This window comes from Brachypodium distachyon, chromosome 1 (assembly GCF_000005505.3).
Source record: "Brachypodium distachyon strain Bd21 chromosome 1, Brachypodium_distachyon_v3.0, whole genome shotgun sequence".
Taxonomy (NCBI): Eukaryota; Viridiplantae; Streptophyta; class Magnoliopsida; order Poales; family Poaceae; genus Brachypodium; species Brachypodium distachyon.
In genome coordinates, this window is record NC_016131.3 from 19,401,695 (window position 1) to 19,422,591 (window position 20,897).

Below are 20,897 nucleotides of genomic sequence, written 5' to 3' on the forward strand. Positions count from 1 at the left end.
GCGCTCCGCTGCCTGCTGCCCCGGGAACTCCTCGGGGTCGCCGTCCTGGCGCCAGGCGCTCGTACTCCGGTGTCGGCGCCCACTGCAGCTCCGGCTTTGGCCAGACTAGGTAGAGCCGGGGGAGCGGGAGGCGCCGGAGCCACCGTACCGGTGCCTGCCCGCCGGTGCCGGTGGGTGTGGTGGGGGCGTCTCCAGGCGGGGGTGATCGCCGGCGGTGATGTGCGCGAGCACTGCCGCCACAGAGCGCCCGCTCCAGAACCCCCGCCGGTCGTCGATGTTGAATCGACCTGGTAGCGGGGCTCGCGTTGGCCCTCGTACCAGGCGATGTCGACGGCATGGCGATCGGCGAAGAATGGCGCCAGTCGGCCCCGGTGGCGTGGTTCCACCCGGAGTCCTTGCGCTCCTCCGCTGTCAGCCCGTGCCACCAATGGGCATTGAGGGCGGCGGTCCGGGCACGGCCCGTTGGCACCGGCAGCGTCGAGATGCCGCCGATGCTGAGCGTCCAGTGCGCCGGCAGCCGGCAATCGGGCGACGCCGGGTACTCATGCTCGTGGAGGGCCTCGGCCTCCTCGAGTGTGAGCGTCGTCCGGCGCCATGTATCATCGCCGGTAGCCATGGTCTCGTCGGTGGGAGGGTTTAGGACGAGAGAGAGGGAGGGTTTGGGCGAGAGGGAGGAGAGGAGGCGCCGAGAGGAGAATGCTGAGTACCGCCGGTGGTCACCCTTTTTATATCACCGGAATGCGAACTGGCAGGCGTGTGAACACGACAATAAACGCGGCCGCGTGGCAACCGGCGGGCTACCGCCATTAAAATCCACTCGGGAGCCGAGGAGGGGCCGGTGAGAAACCGGTAGGGCGTTTAATTGTCGATGACAAGGTGGGCCCGCCGCAATAACGCGTTCCGTCGGCGTCCCCTGGGTTCGGCCTGGGGGCACCGGATAACTTTTTGGGCCGCGCCGGATGAAAAAACAAATTGGGGAGACGGGCTGGGTGGGTTTTTAGGCGCCGGCGCCCCCCAAGCCCGTTTAGGGATCCTTTAGGGGGGGGCCGGCTAGAGAGTGAGATATTTGATGAGGATTTTGATAAGTGTGACCGTGATGCGGACTACATGCCACCAGGGCATGTGGTTGTCACAAATGGGTGGAACCATGAGTGACAAGGCAATGTGAACATGAATGCCACTCGTGAAGCTATTGAGAATGGACCGATGGCCGATAGGGAATAATTAGGCTATGGAAAAATGTACTTAATATTAGTGTTATCCATTATGACATTGCATGGTTAACGTTTGGACTACGATTAATTATGACAATGGATCCATTACTAGTATCTTTCTCATTGTTAAAGTTAAACAATAGTATTTTACGCCAAAACTGATTATTAAACTCGTCATTTGCGCTTACATCATCAAACTCAACGTTTAATAAAAAGTTGCGGCAAACAGGGACATTACAGACATTCCACTTTCATACAGGAGCAAGCAGTAACAGTTTCACTGTCATGCTAAACAAACAGCAAGTCAGGTTCAACTCCAGCATTACAGCTCCAGCAGAAAATTAGTTTTTTTCAGATACAGCTGTCTTGAGTTAACTATCTTATCTTAAGTTCAGCTCCAGCCTCAACAAAGCCTCAACAAAGTCAGCCTTACTCTGTAAGTCTGTAAGTTTTGTGAAACAAAAACAAAAGGTGGACTAGATAATCATCCCGAGATTATAGCAATTCCTTCGCTCCTCCATAAGGCGCCGACGGGGACGGAACTAAACCCAACCAGTGCCCAGCTCTCGTGCGAAGCCTTCCCCTTCCCCAAGCGACGACGACCACCGTGCGGCGACGCGATGGATTCGAGGCCGCGCGAGGGAGACGCCCCCACCGAGCCTGCCGATGGCGGCGCCCCGCCGGCCACCGCGAAGGTTGAGGTCGAGATTACCAAGCCCCGCAACGACAAGCGTGAGTACCGCCGCGTGGTGCTCCCCAACGCCCTCGAGTGCCTCCTCATCAGCGACCCCGACACCGACAAGGTCAAAACTCCGTTCGCTCGCTTCTTCGATCGGGACGGGTCGCGGTACCTGCTGGATTTCATTTCGATTTTGAATTCGTGATTTGTTTGCAGGGGGCGGCGTCGATGAATGTCTCGGTGGGTTACTTCTGCGATCCCGATGGGATGGAGGGGCTCGCGCACTTCCTTGGTGAGCGTTTCGCTCTGGCTTGTCGCGTAACAACCAGCGGTATGCTGGATGCTGCTGTTTTTGCTGCTGATAGTCGCTTTCCATAATCGGTACTAATCATTTAGCATGGTGCTAGTGATGGAAATTTAACTGCACCTGCGACCTAAGGACTACGATTTCTCTGTGCCGTGATACTGCTCTGGTTGTAGTTTTAGGACTGTTAGGCCACGAATTGCATTTTTGCTAGCTTGTTACGAAGATTGTTTTAGACCGGGTGCTTGTTATAGAATATCCTGGGATCTTGAGGTTTGTGTTCTTTTCGGTTGTTCAGTGGTAACCGCTATTACTAGTGCTGCATTGATCATGGTCTTGAGGTGTGTATGCTTTTGGGTTGTTCAGTATTTACCGCTAGTGCTGCACTGATCATGGCATATGACTATGAGTCCATGTAACATAACAAAGCAAGGAGAGAGACACCAAATATCTATAGGTTGTAATTCTTTTAGTATTAATTCACAGGCATGTACTGTCATACTGTATAGTCAGTATAAAGCTCACAGATTTTCTTTTTTGGCCTGATTGTACTGACATTTGAAAAGTTTCCTAGCAAGTACATTGCAGTACTAATTTGTCAGTAATTTTGTATTGTTTGATTCACTAATGGAGCAATGCATGCTTCTCCTTTTACAGAGCATATGCTTTTCTATGCCAGTGAGAAGTATCCTATAGAAGACAGTTACTCAAAATACATTGCAGAGGTATTTATTTTTCCAGGGTCAAGATTTCACTATTTCTGCTTCCGTTCATTCAAAGTAATTTGTTGGTTTGATCTATACTGTTCACTGATTGCAAAAGTTAGTGAAAATGCTTCAAAACACCTGCGAGATCCAGAACACAACGGCTTAACATAATGCAATACTTGCATAAATATCTCTTACATTTGACAAGGAATTGTCACTTGTACCACACTGTTATGCCAACTAATGCTCACCTGTTCAGTTCTGTAATTACAGTGCTTCAGAAGCTTAGTGCGTTAGGGCAGTTTAATAATTTGGCAACTAAGCTACCTTACATTTGATCATGGTATACTGTCTTATTGACTTATTCTTTTATAGAGTGCCAGTTGGTTGCAATGTAGTACTAGTAATTTTTTCGGGGATATGTGGCCTGGTCACAATTTCCCTGTATTTCAGTGAACTGAGAAAATTGGCTTTGCAGCAGTACCTGCACCATTTGGTTCTAACGCATGGTATTCTGCTGCTGGTATTTTGCTGGGCAAGGCTTGAGCTCTTTAATTAAATCATGAATAATACTAGCAAGAGAACCGCCTGCCTGGACTATCATGTGGTTGCTGAGATCCTGAGAGGAATTATTGTTTCCAGATGTTCATACAATAATATCACAATCTTTAAGTGGATCCTCTGTTATTGTGTTATTTATCATTGGTTGTGTAATATCGCCTTTTCTTGTAGCATGGTGGTTCAACCAATGCCTTTACATCTTCTGAACACACAAACTTCTATTTTGATGTGAATAGTGACTGCCTGGATGACGCTTTGGATAGGTACCTTCTACTGCTTTCTGTCTTTTTACCTTTTTTGTTCTTGTTTTGCAAAAAACTGATCAGTCTTTCGTCTTGGCTCCTCTTTTAGGTTTGCACAGTTTTTTATAAAGCCATTGATGTCTTCTGATGCAACTCTGAGGGAAATAAAAGCTGTTGACTCTGGTATATGTTGCTTTCCTCTTACTGTACTTGCTGGTTCTACCGAGAGGAATAGCCTCTAATTTTTTCTTATTGCAGAAAATCAGAAAAATCTGTTGTCAGATCCTTGGCGAATGAGTCAGGTACTTCCAGTTTCCAGGCTATCAACTATCAGCTTTGTGATAAAAATCATTTTCTGTTTTAATTGGATAATTTCTGATATCTTGATCTATGCATATCATTTTATCTATATTAAGAAATCATTTTTTATTTTGGCATGATGTTTCATGGCAGATGTTTAAGACTTTAGTAGTTAATCATATGTAAATTCAATATTTACCGTAAATACGTGTCCTGAGAAATTGAATTATCAACTTAGTTATATCTGCAAGATTTGGTAACCAACTACAGGTTCTGTGACTTTCGATTCTTAGAAAGGTCCGTCAACAAAGTAATTAGATAATCAGAGCTTTGAACTACTGTTGGTTGCTAATCACTTGCTAGTGACACGCTTTTGTCGTAAGGAATATTGTAACTTTGGACATTTAGTTGATATATGATATACATAATTTTTGGCTCATGACTTACCTTGCTAGGAGCATGGAAGTTCAGCCAAAAATATTAAAGTTGAAGTTCGTTATTATATTTATGGAAGTTGTCCATTTTTTACTCCCTCCGTCCAACAATAAGGGGCATATTAGGATTCGGTTGACCAAGTCTTTGACCACAAATTATTTCATGAATATGTGACTAATGTGATCAAAATCATAACCATAAGCAAATATCCTTGAGTAGGAATATAATGGATGTGAATCTATGCCATATAATTATATATTAATAGAGTAATTTGTGGTCAAAGCATTGGTCAAAAGAAAGGTAATACGCCCCCTATTGTTGGACGGAGGTAGTATTTATCAAGGGATTGGTTGAATCCCAATCCCCAAGTGTCTTTTGTCTTTAGTATTTGGATGCCTAAAACAGAATTATATGCAGATCATATATTCTAAAGGTTCTTCTATGTTAGGGTTTAACCAGTTAGTAACTTAATATCCAATGCCTGAAACCCTAAATTGCCTTACGCCTGACCCGACACACCTGAAGTGGACGACACGGACGTCACAGGGATCCTGCACATATGGCTGTCTTCTTCCTCCACACTGGCATATCTGCCCATCTTCCATGCAAATTTATGTAGGTCTCTGCTTTCCCAACAGAGGCAGTAAAGTGAAGCTGAGGCTATGACAATGATGGCAGCTGTGAAGCATCCTGACTTCGTCCGTGATTTCTAACTGTGACCCCCATCCTATTCATTGTCCCAACCCTTGACTGATGTCGTAAAGGGTGGAGTGACTGATGTCCCAACCCTTGACTGATGTCCCAATCCTGCACAATATTAACTCTTGCCTAACCTGCCTACTCCTGGTACAGCCGTTGGTCACCCTCATTTTATTGTGATTGCGATCACCTGTAACCATGATCGTGGGCGCGAGCAGTCATCCCCAAGTTGATGCACAGATTGTCTTTCATGTGATTCTTTTTTGTTTTTTGTTTCTTATATTCTTCGTTTATACTTTTTTGGTTTCAGCTCCAGAAGCATCTTTGCTCAAATAACCACCCGTATCACAAGTTCAGCACTGGTGGGTATTTTAGTTCTCATATCAATTCTTTTATATCTGGTTTTTATGCCATCAGTGAGATATTACAACTATAGTACTTGCTTACTACCTACTCTATATTTCTCTCTTCATTTTTGGAGTCACAAATATACATGAGAAATAACTTGAGGAACACATTCCATTTTGCTTTCTGCTTCAGTGGTAAAATGTCGTAATGACCTAGGAGAAACATAATTCCATGTTTACATGTGTCACATTTGCTTTTAAATGTTATAACATCTGAACTGAGTTCATAGAAAATGTTTTTCACTACCTCCTATACCTTGAGAATAAACCGTCGCCAATTACTTTGGTTATCGTTTTGGGTTGCTCGTGTGGAGCCCTCTCCTCTCAAATATGACTGCTGTTTCAGAATAATTGAGTTAAACTCAAGAAGTTTAGACCAAAGTTATTTACAGAAGTATTTTGAGTATCCTTATGAATATTAACGTCTGTAGACTTTCCATTGGAACTAGAAAGTACTCCCTCCGTTCCATATTAAGTGACTCAAATTTGCCCAAATATAGATGAATCTATTCCCAAAAAGCGTCTAGATACATGTAATATTTCGTCACTTAATATGGGACGGAGGGAGTACTTCGTTTCCTTTTTTGAATTTACAGCTATGTACTAGGACAAAGTTAGTGGTCAAAGCTGTAAATTGGAGGCATTATTTCTATACTAAAGTATCTAGATGTTTTTCTCTTTGCTATCAGAAGTTATGGAAGTTTTGATGTGGGTCTTTGTTACTCCTGAGAAAGGTTGATCAATTATTATTATCATTTACTAATATTTTGCTCATATACTGTTTCAGGAAATTGGGACACCTTGGAGGTTAAGCCAAAGGAGAAAGGATTGGACACAAGGCTTGAGCTTATCAGATTCTATGATTCACATTACTCAGCCAACTTGATGCAGCTTGTTGTGTACGGAAAAGGTTTTTCATCAAACCATTTTGCATCCTTCTCCATTCTTAGAAACTCTTCACTCTTCCCCTTATGTTTGCTGTATTTGCAGAGAGTCTCGACAAGATTCAAACCCTTGTCGAAAATAAGTTCTTTGATATCAAGAACGTTGAAAGGAAGCCATTTTCATTTCCTGGTCATCCATGTGCAAGCAAGGATCTCCAGGTGCTTACTGTTTTCTAAAATGAGTCGATAATTTCACGTACCACTGGACCAGGTGCCTTTTTAGAAATTGTAAGGATGCTTGCGCACACATTCATATGATAGTTGATGGCTTGCAGATTCTTGTTAAGGCGGTTCCAATAAAACAAGGTCACACTTTGAAAATACTGTGGCCAATCACTCCAAACATTCGGCATTACAAGGAAGGTCCTTGCAAGTATGTGTCCCATCTAATCGGCCACGAAGGAGAAGGGTCTCTATTTTACATTCTAAAAAAACTAGGTAAGTCTCTTGACCATTTGAAGTAATGTGATGCTCTTCCCTACCTTTTTGCCTTTTTCTTCCCTACTACTTCCCTCCGATAGTTCAAAAATGTAAGGCGTATAACTTTTGTTGACTGTCAATTTGTCTAACTCGTGAAAGTATGACCAAGTTTATAAAAAACAACTAGCAACTTTTAAAGTACTAAATAAAGATCACTAGATCTATTATGAAATATATTTTCATAGTGTATTCATTTGAAATATTAGATGTTAATATTTTTTGCGTAAGCTTGGTCAAAGTCTAGAAAGTTTGGCCGTCAACAAAAGTTATGTGCCCTATATTTTGGAACGAAGGGAGTATCAGGCTTTATGATCCAAAATAGAGAGAGTATCAGGTTTTATGATCTACTAGAATAGAGAGACTACCAGGCCTTATTATCAACTTTCTGCTGGATTCCACTGGGACTCCAACTCCTGTCTCATCTTTTTGTTGCTTATGCATTATTGTCTTAATGGAATGTTTAGACACAACAATGATGAATGCAACTGTATTTTCTAAGAAGTATTGAACTTTCAGTTGTGTGATGCGCTGGTTTCTAATTAGGCTTGATATCATAGTTTGTTTTTTGCAGTGATGCGCTACTTTGGACCTTAGTTTCAGCTCTTGTGTTTCTCCTTTTTTCACATGCTGTTGTACTGTTCTTGCATTCTGTATCTCTGGTCTCCCCTACTCTTTATAATAAAATAAATGAAATTGAAAATTTGCCCTTTTTCCTCTCTTGAGAATATGCAAAAAGCTTTGCGTCTCGATGCATTGATTGATTGAGAGAGAGAGAGAGAGTGTTATGTAGGTCCTCAAAGAGGGCTACACCCGAGATTACAAAGCTACACGATTAGGTTTTTGTGTCTGCCGGGAGCAGCGCCCAAGCCCAACCGCACTGGTTTGCGCCCAGAGCCTAGCACCAGCCTTGATCAGATCGGCGAGAGTGGTGATACTGGGATGCGCATTGTTGAAGACGGCCGCGCTGCGATGCTTATAATCCACCAGGTCGTAAGCATGATGAGTGAAGAGGTGCCCTTCCTAGCCGGGGAAGGGGTGGAACGGACGGCCTCCTGTCACCAATCTGTGAACACCCCAGTGGTTGGCTGGATACCGGTGATAATTTGCCCTTTTATTTTGAGTTGGTGTCGGATACAAAGCTAATATGCTCTTTAGGTGGTATTAGAAAATCCTTTATTGGTGTCATTTGCTATTTATTACGTTCTCATATCAAGTCTATTAGGTCACTTGTTATTAATAGTTTGGATCAGAAGGGAGCTATTGTGGTGTTTTCGTGTAATAATCAAGTGAAACTACACTTTGTTTGGAACAAACAGCCAAAAGAGCAAAACATCCTACATGCACAAGATGTGAAATGGAAAACCATAGGTTTGATGCTGCTATGATATAACTCTATTGATGCTATTTTTAGCTTGGTATTCTGATCAGTGATATAGTGTGACATGGCGTGTTCATTCTTCACCGATGGAAGTATATATTTTTCTTCTAATATTTCAGTGTTTACCCGGATTAATGTTGTATTCTGCTAAATTCTCCAGGATGGGCTATGAGTTTGGGATCAGGGGAAGGGGATTCAAATTATGAGTTTGCTTTCTTCAGTGTTGTTATACAGCTCACAGATGTAGGCCACGGTGAGTTCTCATTCAAGAATGGCAATTTGGATATTATATTCTGTAACGGGAGTGGTAGTCACCTATTTCACAATTGGTAACTTTCATGATAGAGCACATGGAGGATATTGTTGGGTTGTTATTCAGATACATAGCATTGCTTCAGACCTCTGGAACTCCGAAGTGGATTTTTGATGAGGTGAATGTGAATTAAGCTTTGTTCTTCTTTTGAATTATCATCTGTATGCGAGATCAGTTGAAACTATACAATTATCTTCCTCGTTTTAAGTTAGACAATGATGGAAGGACTTCACTACTATTAGATTGGGTTAATTTTCTCAGAAAACCTTGTATGTAGGATCTTCAGATTTTGTTATGGTATATAGACAAAAAATTTATAATTTGTCCACCACTTTTCTTATACCTGTCCCATTATAAATGAGATTTTAGGGATAAAATTCCCTTCTTTTATAAATTATGTCCTATATATTTTATATGAAGCATAACCATATCTTCCTAAACTCCCAGTACCTTATTTAATGTACACCACATGTATGAGGTATTGAGGTTCAATCCCTTGTTCCGGAGGCAATCAAATTTAATAGTAGTAGCGGATATAACTTGAGTAGGGGCATGATGGAAATCTTGTACTATTTGTTAATATGCGTAAGTCTAAAATGCCATCCATAAATGAAGGAATGGAATGTACTTCTGTATGGATGTCTGGTCTTAACCGTTTGGACAAATGTCGTTTGACCTGGGAGTGAGTATATGATTGCAAGTCACGTCTCTTCCCTTATCATGCAAATGGAAAAATGTGTGCTGCCTGGAAAGGGTTTTTATTTGTTCCTGTAACTAGAAAAAATGAAATAGATTATTGACTAGTAAACTCTAATCAGTAAACTGGGGTTTGAACATTCTAGACATCACATAGTTCACCTGATGCACAACTAACTATGTTAGCTTCTTTTGGGCAGCTTCTAGCCATCTGTGAGACAGGATTCCACTACCGAGACAAGAGCCCTCCTATCCATTACGTAGTCAATCTTTCCTCAAACATGCAGGTATATTCCAGTTATCCTTTTTGGCATCTACCTTGCCTGGTTCTCATAAGTTTTTCTTAGCTACTGAGTGTCTTGAATCATGATTTTTTCTGTGCATGCAGGAAGTTAGCAATTGTCATTTTCTATTTTTAATTGCATTTGACTATTCAGATTCTTGTTTCTTATTGTGTGCATCTGAGGACTAGACTCTCTTTGTTGTGCGTATTCCATTAGCTCTTCCACCTAAGTTCGGATAGCAAGCAGACGATTCTTTCTTTAAAAGGAAATCTGTTTCTCCAAAATCTTTTCACTTGGCTATTTTCTAACGGAATGGATATGGCTTTTGCTAACTCCATAAGACAGCTACTGCATAATTAATGCCATGCTCATTCTTTGAACTACTCCATGGGAGTACAACATGGTACACTACTCCATGGGAGTACTACATAATACCATAATATTCAATTTCTCAGTAACATGATTTTGTGGGGGAAGAATCTAGTCTAAACCCAATTTTCAGTGCTACTTATGTGTTCTTTGTTGTGCGGGGCGAGGAGTTTGATTGGGTTAGGGCTGGGGCCTCGGGACTGGGGGCTTGCCTCCTCCCCGAGGGCTTTGACGTGCACTGAGCTTCCCCCTCCTCTTTTTTTGCCTTTCCTCCCCCACCTCTCCCTTCTTTTTTTCGTATTGATACGTCTAGGTGTTGTTAGCAAATTATCCCTTTGCGCGAGCATCATTTAGCGGTTCATGGGAGCGTTAGCAAATTAGCCCAAAAGATGGGGTTGCACTATATACTTTCTCTATCTTACTCATCTAGGTTTGGATATTCTCTCTCTTCCAACGTTGGCACATATTAACATAATATTGCTCTTTCTTCAGTTATGTATGTAGGGATGTTGCATGTAACGAAATTCTGCAGAATTTCTGAGAATGTGATTTGTATTGAACTTGGAATGATCTAACTTTACTAACAAGATCTGCCTAAATGTTCTTGCTTAAAGGGTTCTGAATGTTGCAGTTTCTCATGTTTTTTTTAATCCTTCTTTGTTCTACCGCAGATTTTTCCACCTGAAGACTGGTTGATTGCATCGTTTGTACCATCAAAGTTTTCGCCAGATGCTATTCAGAAGGTATTAGATGAATTGACTCCAGAAAATGTTAGGTAGGTTCTGACTTCTGAGAGCATTCATGCCATGATGGTTTTCCTGTTATGTTAGATTGAAATTTTCAGTTATTGAAATTTTCATACTTGATCTTATATTTGATGCTCAACACATGCTAGTTAAAAACTGACGATATCTGTAATTAAGTCAGTGGTACTCCAGCACAGTCCTGTCTGTAAATATTATTAGACTATGTTGGTAAAATTTGTTTCTGTCTTATGAAGCCCTTTACATTTCATCTCTACTACTTATAAAGGCACCAACTAGGCAGGAAAATCAAACCTACACCATACATGCATATTGATCTAACGATCCAAATTCATTTGTTCTCCCCACCCCTCTGTCCCGCAGGAAAAAAAAACGCCGACCACAACGCCCCACGGGCAACTAATGGGCGACCCCAAAAATCACGCCTCCCATCTCGCATCTCGCACAATTCACTCTCCGTCTCTCCCCCGTCCCCAGCCCCCTATAACTGCTCCCGCCCCAATGGCATCGCCCCCTAGATATGGCGCCAGGAGCTCTGCTGCGCGCACCGTCGAACCCAGGCGACGACAAGGAAGCGGCCTTGCGGGGTCGTGGAAAACAGCGATTAGACGGTGGATGAGTTCCACGTTGAATCCGCCGCGGGCGTATGCCGTGCTGCCCGTGCACCCACCTGCCAGGAGCAGGACCCCGGCACGCAGGACCATCGCCTCCACTGTATTGCGCCCTGCAGCTGGCCAACTCCTGCGAACTAGATCGATCGATTGCTAATAGCTTTGTCATCCTGCTGCTTGATGGCTGCATACTAAAGTGAAAGGACTGCACAGTTTCTAATTCAAAATATATACATGTGAATTGTGTGATATGAATTTGATACCATATGAAATCCATACTCCTTTGGAGAGAAAAGAGATTCAGAAAATATGCTTTATATTTCAGACGTGCGTGCACGTGCGCATTTACGAGTAATTTATCGTGTCATAATAACATGTCTTTAATGACTTGAAGGGCCACTTATTCCCTTTGGGCCAAAGGGCCAAATATGCATGTACATGGAGAAGGCAATCTGAAAACATAACACCCTGTACATGTGATATACTTCCTACACAGCCTTGAGCACATGCCATACTTAAAGGAAATGAAGGATATGTTTCCTGAGGCTTATAGAGAGCACATCCCAGCGCATCTTGTAGACAGCTTCCAATAAACTTTTTCTAATCTGTATGAACTACTCCCTCCGTCACATATTAAGTGTCTCAAATTTGTCTAAATAGGGATGTATCTATATACTCCCTCCGATCCTAAATTGTTGTCAAAATATTACATGTATCTAGACACTTTTTAAGAATAGATACATCCATATTTGGGCAAACTTGAGACAAGAATTTAGGATCGGAGGGAGTACTAAAATACGTCTAGATACATGTAATATTTCGACACTTAATATGGGACGGAGGGAATAAGTTAAAAGCATGTATTTCATAAGACAATTATCATCATGATCCATGACAGAAATTGGAACAGTCATTTCACTTCATGCACGGTAAGACATTATATTTTTGATGTGGTAAGGCCTTCTCCCTAGCAAGAGAAGCTAGGGCTAGAAAGATGAGACAATTTAAGGTTGTGCTTACCATAAAATTTGATACTTCCTCCGTCCAACAAAAGATGTCTCAAGTTTGTCAAAATTTGGATGTATCTAGACATGACTTAGTGTATAGATGCATTCAAATTTGGTCAAAGTTGAGACATCCTTCGTTGGACGGAGGGAATATTTGTTCTTACGAAAGTGGAGAGAAATTTCATTATATTTTCCTTTGTATTGATTTGTCAACCTGAAGGATGTTGCCCTCACACTTCTATCATCTGTCTGAGGGCCATCTGCTTTCTTCTCTTCTTTTCTGCACCTTCAACCTATCTACTCCCTCCGTTCCTAAATATAAGATGTTCTAGTTTTGTCCTAAGTCAAACATCTTAAAGTTTGACTAAGTTTATAGAAAAATCTACCAACATCTACAACTCTAAATTACTTCTATTAAATCAGTCATGATATATATCTTCGTAGTATACTTATTTAATATTGTAGATGTTAGTACATTTTTCCATGAACTTGGTCAAACTTTAAGAAGTTTGACTTAGGACAAAACTAGAACATCTTATACTCCCTCCGTCCCATATTAAGTGTCGCAACTTTGTCTAGATACACATTTACCTACACACTAAAACGCGTCTAGATACATGCGTACGCGTATCTAGACAAAGTTGTGACACTTAATATGGGACGGAGAGAGTATTTGTGATCAGAGATAGTATTTATTCAGGTTATTTTTATTTCTCTTTTCCCTGTATACAAATGGGTATTTACTTACCGGAGTTATTTAATATTGATTAACATCCATATCCTGTCAGAATATTCTGGGAATCAAAAAAATTTGAAGGGCAAACAAACTTAATAGAGCCATGGTATGGTACATCATACTGTGTTGAAGCAGTCCCTCCTTCAATTATACAGGTGCGCATTGGGACACTACTGTTCTTAGTGTATTATCAACTATATGTGGAAAATGCATACTTTTTGTCTTATCTTAAAGATCTGTTTTACAGAAATGGATTGAGAAAGCTCCCAAGGAAGATTTGCACCTCCCAAAACCTAATATCTTTATTCCAACTGATCTTTCACTGAAAAATGTCGAGGATAAGGTATTTATATTTATATAAGAAAAACTATGTGCTTGATTTTATTATGGTTAACTCACATGATTGATTGTTCCGGCTTGTCCAGGCAAATTTTCCATGTGTGCTGAGGAAAACACCATTTTCCAGATTGTGGTACAAGCCCGATACAATGTTCTCCACACCCAAGGTCTACATTAAGATGGATTTCCATTGTCCACTGGCTCATAGCTCTCCTGAATCATCAGTTCTTACTGATGTATTCACAAGGTTGCTGATGGATTATTTGAATGAATATGGTATGCAACAATATCTCTGATCTCTTTAAATTTTTATGGTTCTTATCGCGTAGGCTGATAATTTGTTTCACCGAGTCTTAATTTCTATTTACATGAGGGCTCGCATGGATATAGACACATAGTTCATCTCAGATAGGGCATAAACAAGCTGTTGTGTGAATGGTGAAGTAGGGATCTTTTTTTGGGCGCTATATATTTTTATTTGGCGAAAACAGGAACTCATGGTGGGTATATCAGTATATGCAGTTCATTTCTAAAGTGAAGTATATGGCGTTTATGTATGTCTGTCATCCACTACTTGTCTGGCAGGTGGGAATGCAGGAAACAAAGAAAATGTGGGATTGTCTGGGGTGGGTAGGGTTTGGTAGACCTGGAGTTGCGAAACTTTTGTAGCCTCAGCCTACAGGTTGTTTGACCTTTGAATCATGACCATCCCTGTCATTTACATGTGCTCTGGCAGGCTTGTACAGGGTGAAATTTCGATGGGTGAATCGCATGGGAATGGGGCCTTAACGCTTCTCTGGTTCATTTTCCTGTTGCACTAATGAACCAATTTTTGTTTTTCTTTCAGCTTATGATGCTCAAGTTGCTGGTCTTTATTATGTTGTTGGGCCAAATGACACTGGTTTTCAGGTTAGTTATGCAATCCATTTTGATATATTTTTTCCGTTCATTGCCTATCCAGTATTATTCACAGGTGTTACTGTTGAGGTACTATAGCAGCTGTACTGTTCACTAGTTCCGCTTGTGTAACATTATCTGGAAACTGGAGTCAGCTCCCCTTTAGTGGTGTTTATTATTCATGTATGTTTACCTTGTGGACAAGAGTCTGAACTCATGACTTGATATGAGATGTGTGTTGCTGAAAGTTTATATTGTTTTCTAATCCCCCCAAAAAATTTATTGCCTTGTAGGTAACTATGGTTGGCTATAATGACAAGATGAGAACCCTTTTGGAGACCGTTATAGGCAAAATTGCAGAGTTTGAAGTTAGGGTTGACCGCTTTTCTGTGGTTAAGGTAATGGTTAATGCTACACTGAGTTGTTTTTATGGTTCTTGGTTACTAAATGCCCCCTGGAGGTAAGCTGTGATGCCATGATTTGGTTGTAATTTGTATGGGTAGGGAAATTCAGAACTAGTTAGGTCTAAGATGAAGGGGTTTTTCTTTTGTCATTAAATGACATTATTTGTTGTTTTCCGATTTTAAGCTAGAATTCTATGTATATTATATGACTTGAAGGGGTTTGTCTTTTTTTGTCCTTTCAACAGGAAACTATGACGAAGCAGTATGAGAATTTCAAATTTCTGCAGCCATATCAGCAAGCCATGGACTACTGTAGATTGATATTGGAGGACCAAACTTGGCCATGGGATGAAGAACTTGCTGTACTTTCTAATCTTGGAGCTAACGATCTAGAGATTTTTTGGCCTCATATGCTGGCAAAGACATTTATTGAGTGCTATTTTGCAGGTTTGTTCTAATTGACTTAAAAGTTTTTGTACTTCTCATTGAGTTATTTCTTAATCTTTCTGATGGCCTTGTTTTTTCTGTCTTCCTATTTGTATCTTTACTGAGAGAATGATCTGCATTTCTGCATTGTTGTTCTTGATTGAACATGTATTTATTTTAAGGTAATATTGAACCGGGCGAAGCAAAAGGTGTTATCCAGCATGTTGAAGACACCTTATTTAACTCACCAATCGGTGTCTGCAAATCATTACTACCATCGCAGCATCTTACGAAGCGGATTGTTAAGCTTGAAAGGGGTTTGAAGTATTATTATCCAGTAATGGGCTTAAATCACCAGGATGAAAATTCTTCCCTTCTGCACTATATTCAGGTAAACCTTATGCCCTTGTTTCTTCTTCCATGTTACTCCTCCATCCCAGAAAAAATGTCGTTTTAGGTTTTGTAATTTTTCCCAGATTAAATGTCGTCTTAGGGATAGTTAATTCTGCATGCACACGCTTTGCTTCGCTCGGTACTAGATGTGCATGTGCTAGCGCATGCACTGGCACAAGCATGGGGGCCCACCTTTTGCATGGCTCACTCATTGGACAAAGCAAGGCATGCAGCCAGCGTATGTGTCTTTCAGCCTTCCCGAGCTGCCGCATTAAACGCGTTTGTAAAGCTACTCGTATGCACACAGTGCTTCATTGGTATTTGCGTTTGATCTAAAACGACAAGTAAAATGGGAAGGAGGGAGTACTTTTATTCCATCTCTTTTGCAGAGGGAGTACTTTTATTCCATCTCTTTTGCATTTACAGTTACACTAGTTTGAAGTACCGTTCTTTCACCCTTTTAAGAATTACTGTTTATTTGCTGATGTGCCATAATACCAAATTTGGCTCGTCGATTGTGTTGCATGTTGAGCATTACAACCAACATGAGATGCAACAGTTGAAAGTTCAAACACAGCACGAGTGCATACAATAACAATGGGATAAAACTGAAGATTGGAGAGAAGAACAATAAGAAAACATAAAATACTGCTGAAGGAGACTGCAAAATGTCAATACTTTCTGCAAATTTTATTAGATTTGTATGACTAGTTAATTCAATTTATGTGCTTTATACAAGACTGTTATTTTACAGATAAAAGGAATTATAAAATACTGAAATAGTGGGTTTGTACAAAGGACTAAACCAAGGTTTCTGCCGCAACACAGGCACAATTATAATTCTATGATTCTATCAATTAAATCTTAGAAGCAGGACTGGGAAAATAAATAAATTCAAAGCAGTTTCTGGCTGGCCTAGCTGATGCCAGGTTTGGTTTGTAAATACTTCTGAATGATGCTTACGCTTGATAACAACTGACAGTGATCATCAAATCGCACTTTGGAAATTATAACACATCGGTGCTATACCAGACTGTATGCTTCTCTGGGCCATATACCAATATTCTGCTAGTGTGCTTACGGACCTCGTCTTTGGTATGGTTGGCGAGCATTCAGTTTGCTGCATTACCATGTTTGTATGTTAGTGGTAACGACACCTGTGTGATTGACATCATGCTAGCAGAATCGATGTTCTTTTTATGTTGCATACATGGACAGCACACAGCAGAATTTATGCTCTTTTATGTGCATACTTGGAAGCCAATGTCAGCAACCAGTACCATGGATGAAAACCGTACGGAATCCTGACACTATAAATAGGAACTAAATTCCCGTCCATGAGAATTTGAATCCAGGTGGTGGACTGTTATGCTAGGCTAGTCTTTTGAGCTATATTTCCTGATCTTAAGTTTTTCAATACTTTAGCTTGTTATCTTAGTTTATCCCTGAAACTCCAGACATTAAAATGGTAGTATAACAATGTTTCCACTGCTGCAGATTCACCAGGATGATCTCAAACAAAATGTTCTACTTCAGTTGCTTGCACTTGTTGCTAAGCAACCGGCTTTTCACCAGTTACGTTCTGTTGAACAACTTGGCTACATAACATTGCTTAGACAAAGGTATTGTGGTGCCTTGATTTTTATTACATAAATGTTATAAGGATCTACTACTCCCCAGAAACTATGTTTCGAATGCATTTCACTATAGAAGAATGGAATGGGCCAGTTCATTAAGAGAAACTGACCGAAAATCATGAATGCAGCGCCCTCAACCGCATAGCTAAACTAGGCCTAGAGCCCCACCGACAGACATACCACCAAACCTCCTACATCAAAAGGACAACCAAGAGGCACCAAGGCCCACAAGCCACACACCGCCGGAGTCAAGAAACTGCACACGCACACTCAACCCGCCAAGAGAGGCATGAGAGATTTAAATTTAAACACGGTTGGCCAAGAGATTTGCCTGGGCCACTCAACCGGCAAAGCACATGACTTGTATAACCACTCCCAACACCGTCCCCATCGGAGGTCCCTACCGTACTAGGATTACGTACACCGTCATCGAGCAGATCAGACCTGCCTTGAACCACAAGGGCGTAAGAAACTCTAAAAACTACTCCGCTGGAAGCACCACAGAGAACCTTGTACCACCGTCTGGAAGCTGCACGTCGCGCAGTAGACACCCACAACGTCATCAGTCATCACCACTGGGAAAGAGAAACCAGATTCACTACCAGAGGCACAGAGAGTCAGGACCCTGCACTTTCCTTGACGCCCATCAAGTCTTTGGCCCCTCCTGTCCTCCCAAACTGCTGCTGTCTGAGTAGCCCACTGACACCACCTCCTGAGGCCACCACCTCGGCAACGCTCACACCCAAGTAATCGTATTCTGGGCCGGAGCAATGAACCTATTTGAAGTGGCCCATTTCGTGCCAGAAAAGCCTATGTATGAACAAGGGTTGATTTTACTTCCACACTTAGCTACCCTAGGTTGGGGAGTCGGGCCAGGGGGAGAAGTTCTCGATACTTTTCCGTACTTTGTATCTGGAGTACTTCACCTAATTTCCTCCGCAGTCTTAGGCTTCGGTGGCATTTATCACGCGCTTCTGGGACCCGAGACTCTTGAGGAATCTTTTCGTAGCGTCAAATGGGCCGGCCACCCCTCAGCTCAAGCCGCACCAATCAACATGCAGTCTGCGGCCACCACGATGATACCCGGGCTGGCTGCCCCGACATCCACGCCCAGCCGTAAGGGGGAGCACAAGTTGCTGTCATTGTCCGGGACCTCCTATCATTTTGCCTTCGACCTCACTGGAAGTCCAGCCGAAGGAGGTTGGTGGCCCTGCTGCACCGTGGTCACCAGGACTCTCTTCCTGGGCCGGACCCGACCTAGATCAGGCCTATTAACCATGCATGCCGAGGATGCTTGGAAATGGCATAGCAGTGTGCAGACCTCTGATACACCGAGGAAGCACGAAATGCGCTGGGACCTCCTTCTCCGCCAGCTATGGATCTGCCGCTGCCGGCATCTTTGCGCACAAACAACTGAACAAAGACACTGCACAACCGTACACACCCGAGTCATGTCAGCTCTGTTTGCCGCCGCTGCTCAGCTACATTGTACCCACAGCCAGCTAGGTCTCGGCTGCACTCACCTCTGGCATGAAATCACAGGAGGTGGTTGTAGGCCTATTTGGGTGGCGGCAGCATCTCCAGTGTCTCCCTAGGTCGAGTGACACGGCAAGCTCCTTGCCATATTTTTCTGTTTTTTATAAGAATTTCCACTTCTTAGCAGGGGCGGAGCCAGGCCTGGTGCACAGCACCGGCCTGGCAAGGATGCTCACAAGAGGATTCATCAAGTATTTAGTTCATTAGTATGTAAAATCCACAAGTATAGCACCATTAGTCCTATCTTAGCACCATCCTTGCCCGGTTTTTGGCTCCGCCACTGCTTGGCATCATTGAAATGTCAACGGTGGGGCAGGGGAAAAAACTGTGCAGGAAGTTGCGTAAACGGACCATGTGGTAGTATGTATCCTACTTTTATCATTTTTAATAAATACAACACTATTTCTTACATGGCGCCGTATCTGGTGAAAACCTTAGTTCGGTGCAAACCGTGCAAACTTCATGAAAAACCATGTTTAAAAGTTTCAAAAAAATTCTACAAAAATACCATATGTCGGGAGTTTGATGTTCTACAAACCTGCAAAATTTCAAGTTCAAAGTCAAAATCATTTAGAAGGAATTAAAAAGAGAAATTTACAATGAATAGTGTCAGACATTGAAAGATCACTATTCATGCAGAATTTGTTTTTTTCGCCGCTACCAAATGCCATTGAGTTTGGACTTGAAATTTTGCACATATATAAAACATCACTTTTTTAACATATTTAATTTTTTCGAGAATTTTTTGAACCTTTTTCGATGGAGTTTCCACAGTTTGCACCGTAGAGGTGGTTTTCACCTGATATTTTGCCTTCTAACATACTTCAAAAACTATGCACGCAGCATCTTGCATGCTCTCGGAAATAAAACTATGTTCTTTGCTTTGCTTTTGGATAAATGTTGTATTTTATCTGACCATGCAATCCTGGTTACCCAGAAATGATTCAGGAGTCCGTGGGTTGCAATTTATAATTCAATCAACTGCAAAGGTGATATCTTTTCTTGTTACAATTCAAGTTCTTTAAATCGTTCTCCCGTCCTAATACATTTGGTTAACAGGACCCATTCAGTCTAGACGCTAGGGTTGAAGCTTTCCTCACGATGTTTGAAGGCACTCTATACCAAATGCCTGATGCAGAATTCATGGTTAGATGCACCCTGTCACTGCTACTCATTGGCTTCTGCTACAGGTAGAAGCTCTGTTGCATGGTTCTACTATTTTAAACATCTATGGTCCAACCTGCAGAGTAATGTCAATGCTCTCATTGACATGAAACTGGAAAAATACAAGAATATAAGGGAGGAGTCAGCTTTCTTCTGGGGGGAGATTTCTGAGGGAACACTGAACTTTGGTAGGAAGGAAGCAGAGGTACGTCTTATTTGTTTATTTTGCCCTTTGAAGTATCGTTTTTTAACGTTTTGAGTTCTATAATTGTAGGTTGCTGCACTAAGGGAGCTCAAGAAGGATGAGCTGATAGAATTCTTCAATAATCATGTCAAGGTGAACGCACCAGAAAAGAAGATTCTTAGTGTACAAGTCTATGGCGGTCTTCATTCCTCGGAGTACGAAAAGATACTGCATGATGCTCCACCACCACATTCGCATCGAATAACTGATATATTCAGCTTCAGGAGGTCGAGACCTTTATATGGTTCATTCAAGGGAGGCGTTAGTCAGATGAAGCTATAGGATAACTTAGTTGTATTTATCAAAAACAGAAAGGCTCATTTTTACATGTAATTTGCATTGTTCCTAAAGATATTTTTAGTTTTACATTTCGCTAGGGTGAATTGCATACTTTAAAAATGGCATTCGTCTGGTGTAATCTTCCAACTTTCTGTCAAATTCATGATAAGCATGCCTTTTTCATTACTAATAATTCTAGGCGTCTGTATAATTCCATGAGCAACTGCAAGCTTCATAATAGTTGCAATAGATACCCTGTTTGTCTCGGCTTCTTTTTTCTTTTTTCTGAGGGAGTCTGACTCACCTTTTTAATTAGTTGATCTGAGAACCCTTACAGCTAGAGGAAACCGTTTCATCCTGATTGTCGATTGTGCCTATAGTACGCTTTTATTTGCTTTTATTTTAATACTCCCTCGGTTCCAAATTTTTTTTTCGAAATATTACATGT

General features: G+C 41.7%; 1 protein-coding gene across 1 annotated transcript; it reads left to right on the top strand.

The window, feature by feature from the left end:
- The first annotated feature begins 1,732 nt into the window (after positions 1–1,732).
- On the top strand, positions 1,733–20,682 carry LOC100828166 (insulin-degrading enzyme-like 1, peroxisomal). The gene is made up of 26 exons (XM_003562820.4): positions 1,733–2,017; positions 2,110–2,185; positions 2,855–2,922; positions 3,637–3,728; positions 3,817–3,890; positions 3,966–4,009; positions 5,452–5,503; positions 6,336–6,458; positions 6,539–6,651; positions 6,768–6,930; positions 8,511–8,603; positions 8,696–8,781; positions 9,560–9,646; positions 10,684–10,787; positions 13,183–13,285; positions 13,378–13,473; positions 13,556–13,745; positions 14,317–14,378; positions 14,660–14,764; positions 15,016–15,217; positions 15,379–15,587; positions 17,087–17,211; positions 19,700–19,751; positions 19,822–19,908; positions 20,009–20,131; positions 20,201–20,682. Exons 1-26 carry the CDS (start codon positions 1,835–1,837, stop codon positions 20,450–20,452), a joined length of 2,964 nt encoding a protein of 987 aa, XP_003562868.1. The 5' UTR covers positions 1,733–1,834; the 3' UTR covers positions 20,453–20,682.
- Positions 20,683–20,897: the final 215 nt, after the last annotated feature.

Bases quoted from the DNA above. Each gene is read 5' to 3' on its own strand.
- LOC100828166 (XM_003562820.4), top strand. From the start codon at position 1,835: ATGGATTCGAGGCCGCGCGAGGGAGACGCCCCCACCGAGCCTGCCGAT. The intron at 4,010-5,451 runs GTACTTCCAGTT...TTTTGGTTTCAG, and splicing joins ATCCTTGGCGAATGAGTCAG to CTCCAGAAGCATCTTTGCTC. The intron at 19,752-19,821 runs GTGATATCTTTT...TTTGGTTAACAG, and splicing joins TAATTCAATCAACTGCAAAG to GACCCATTCAGTCTAGACGC.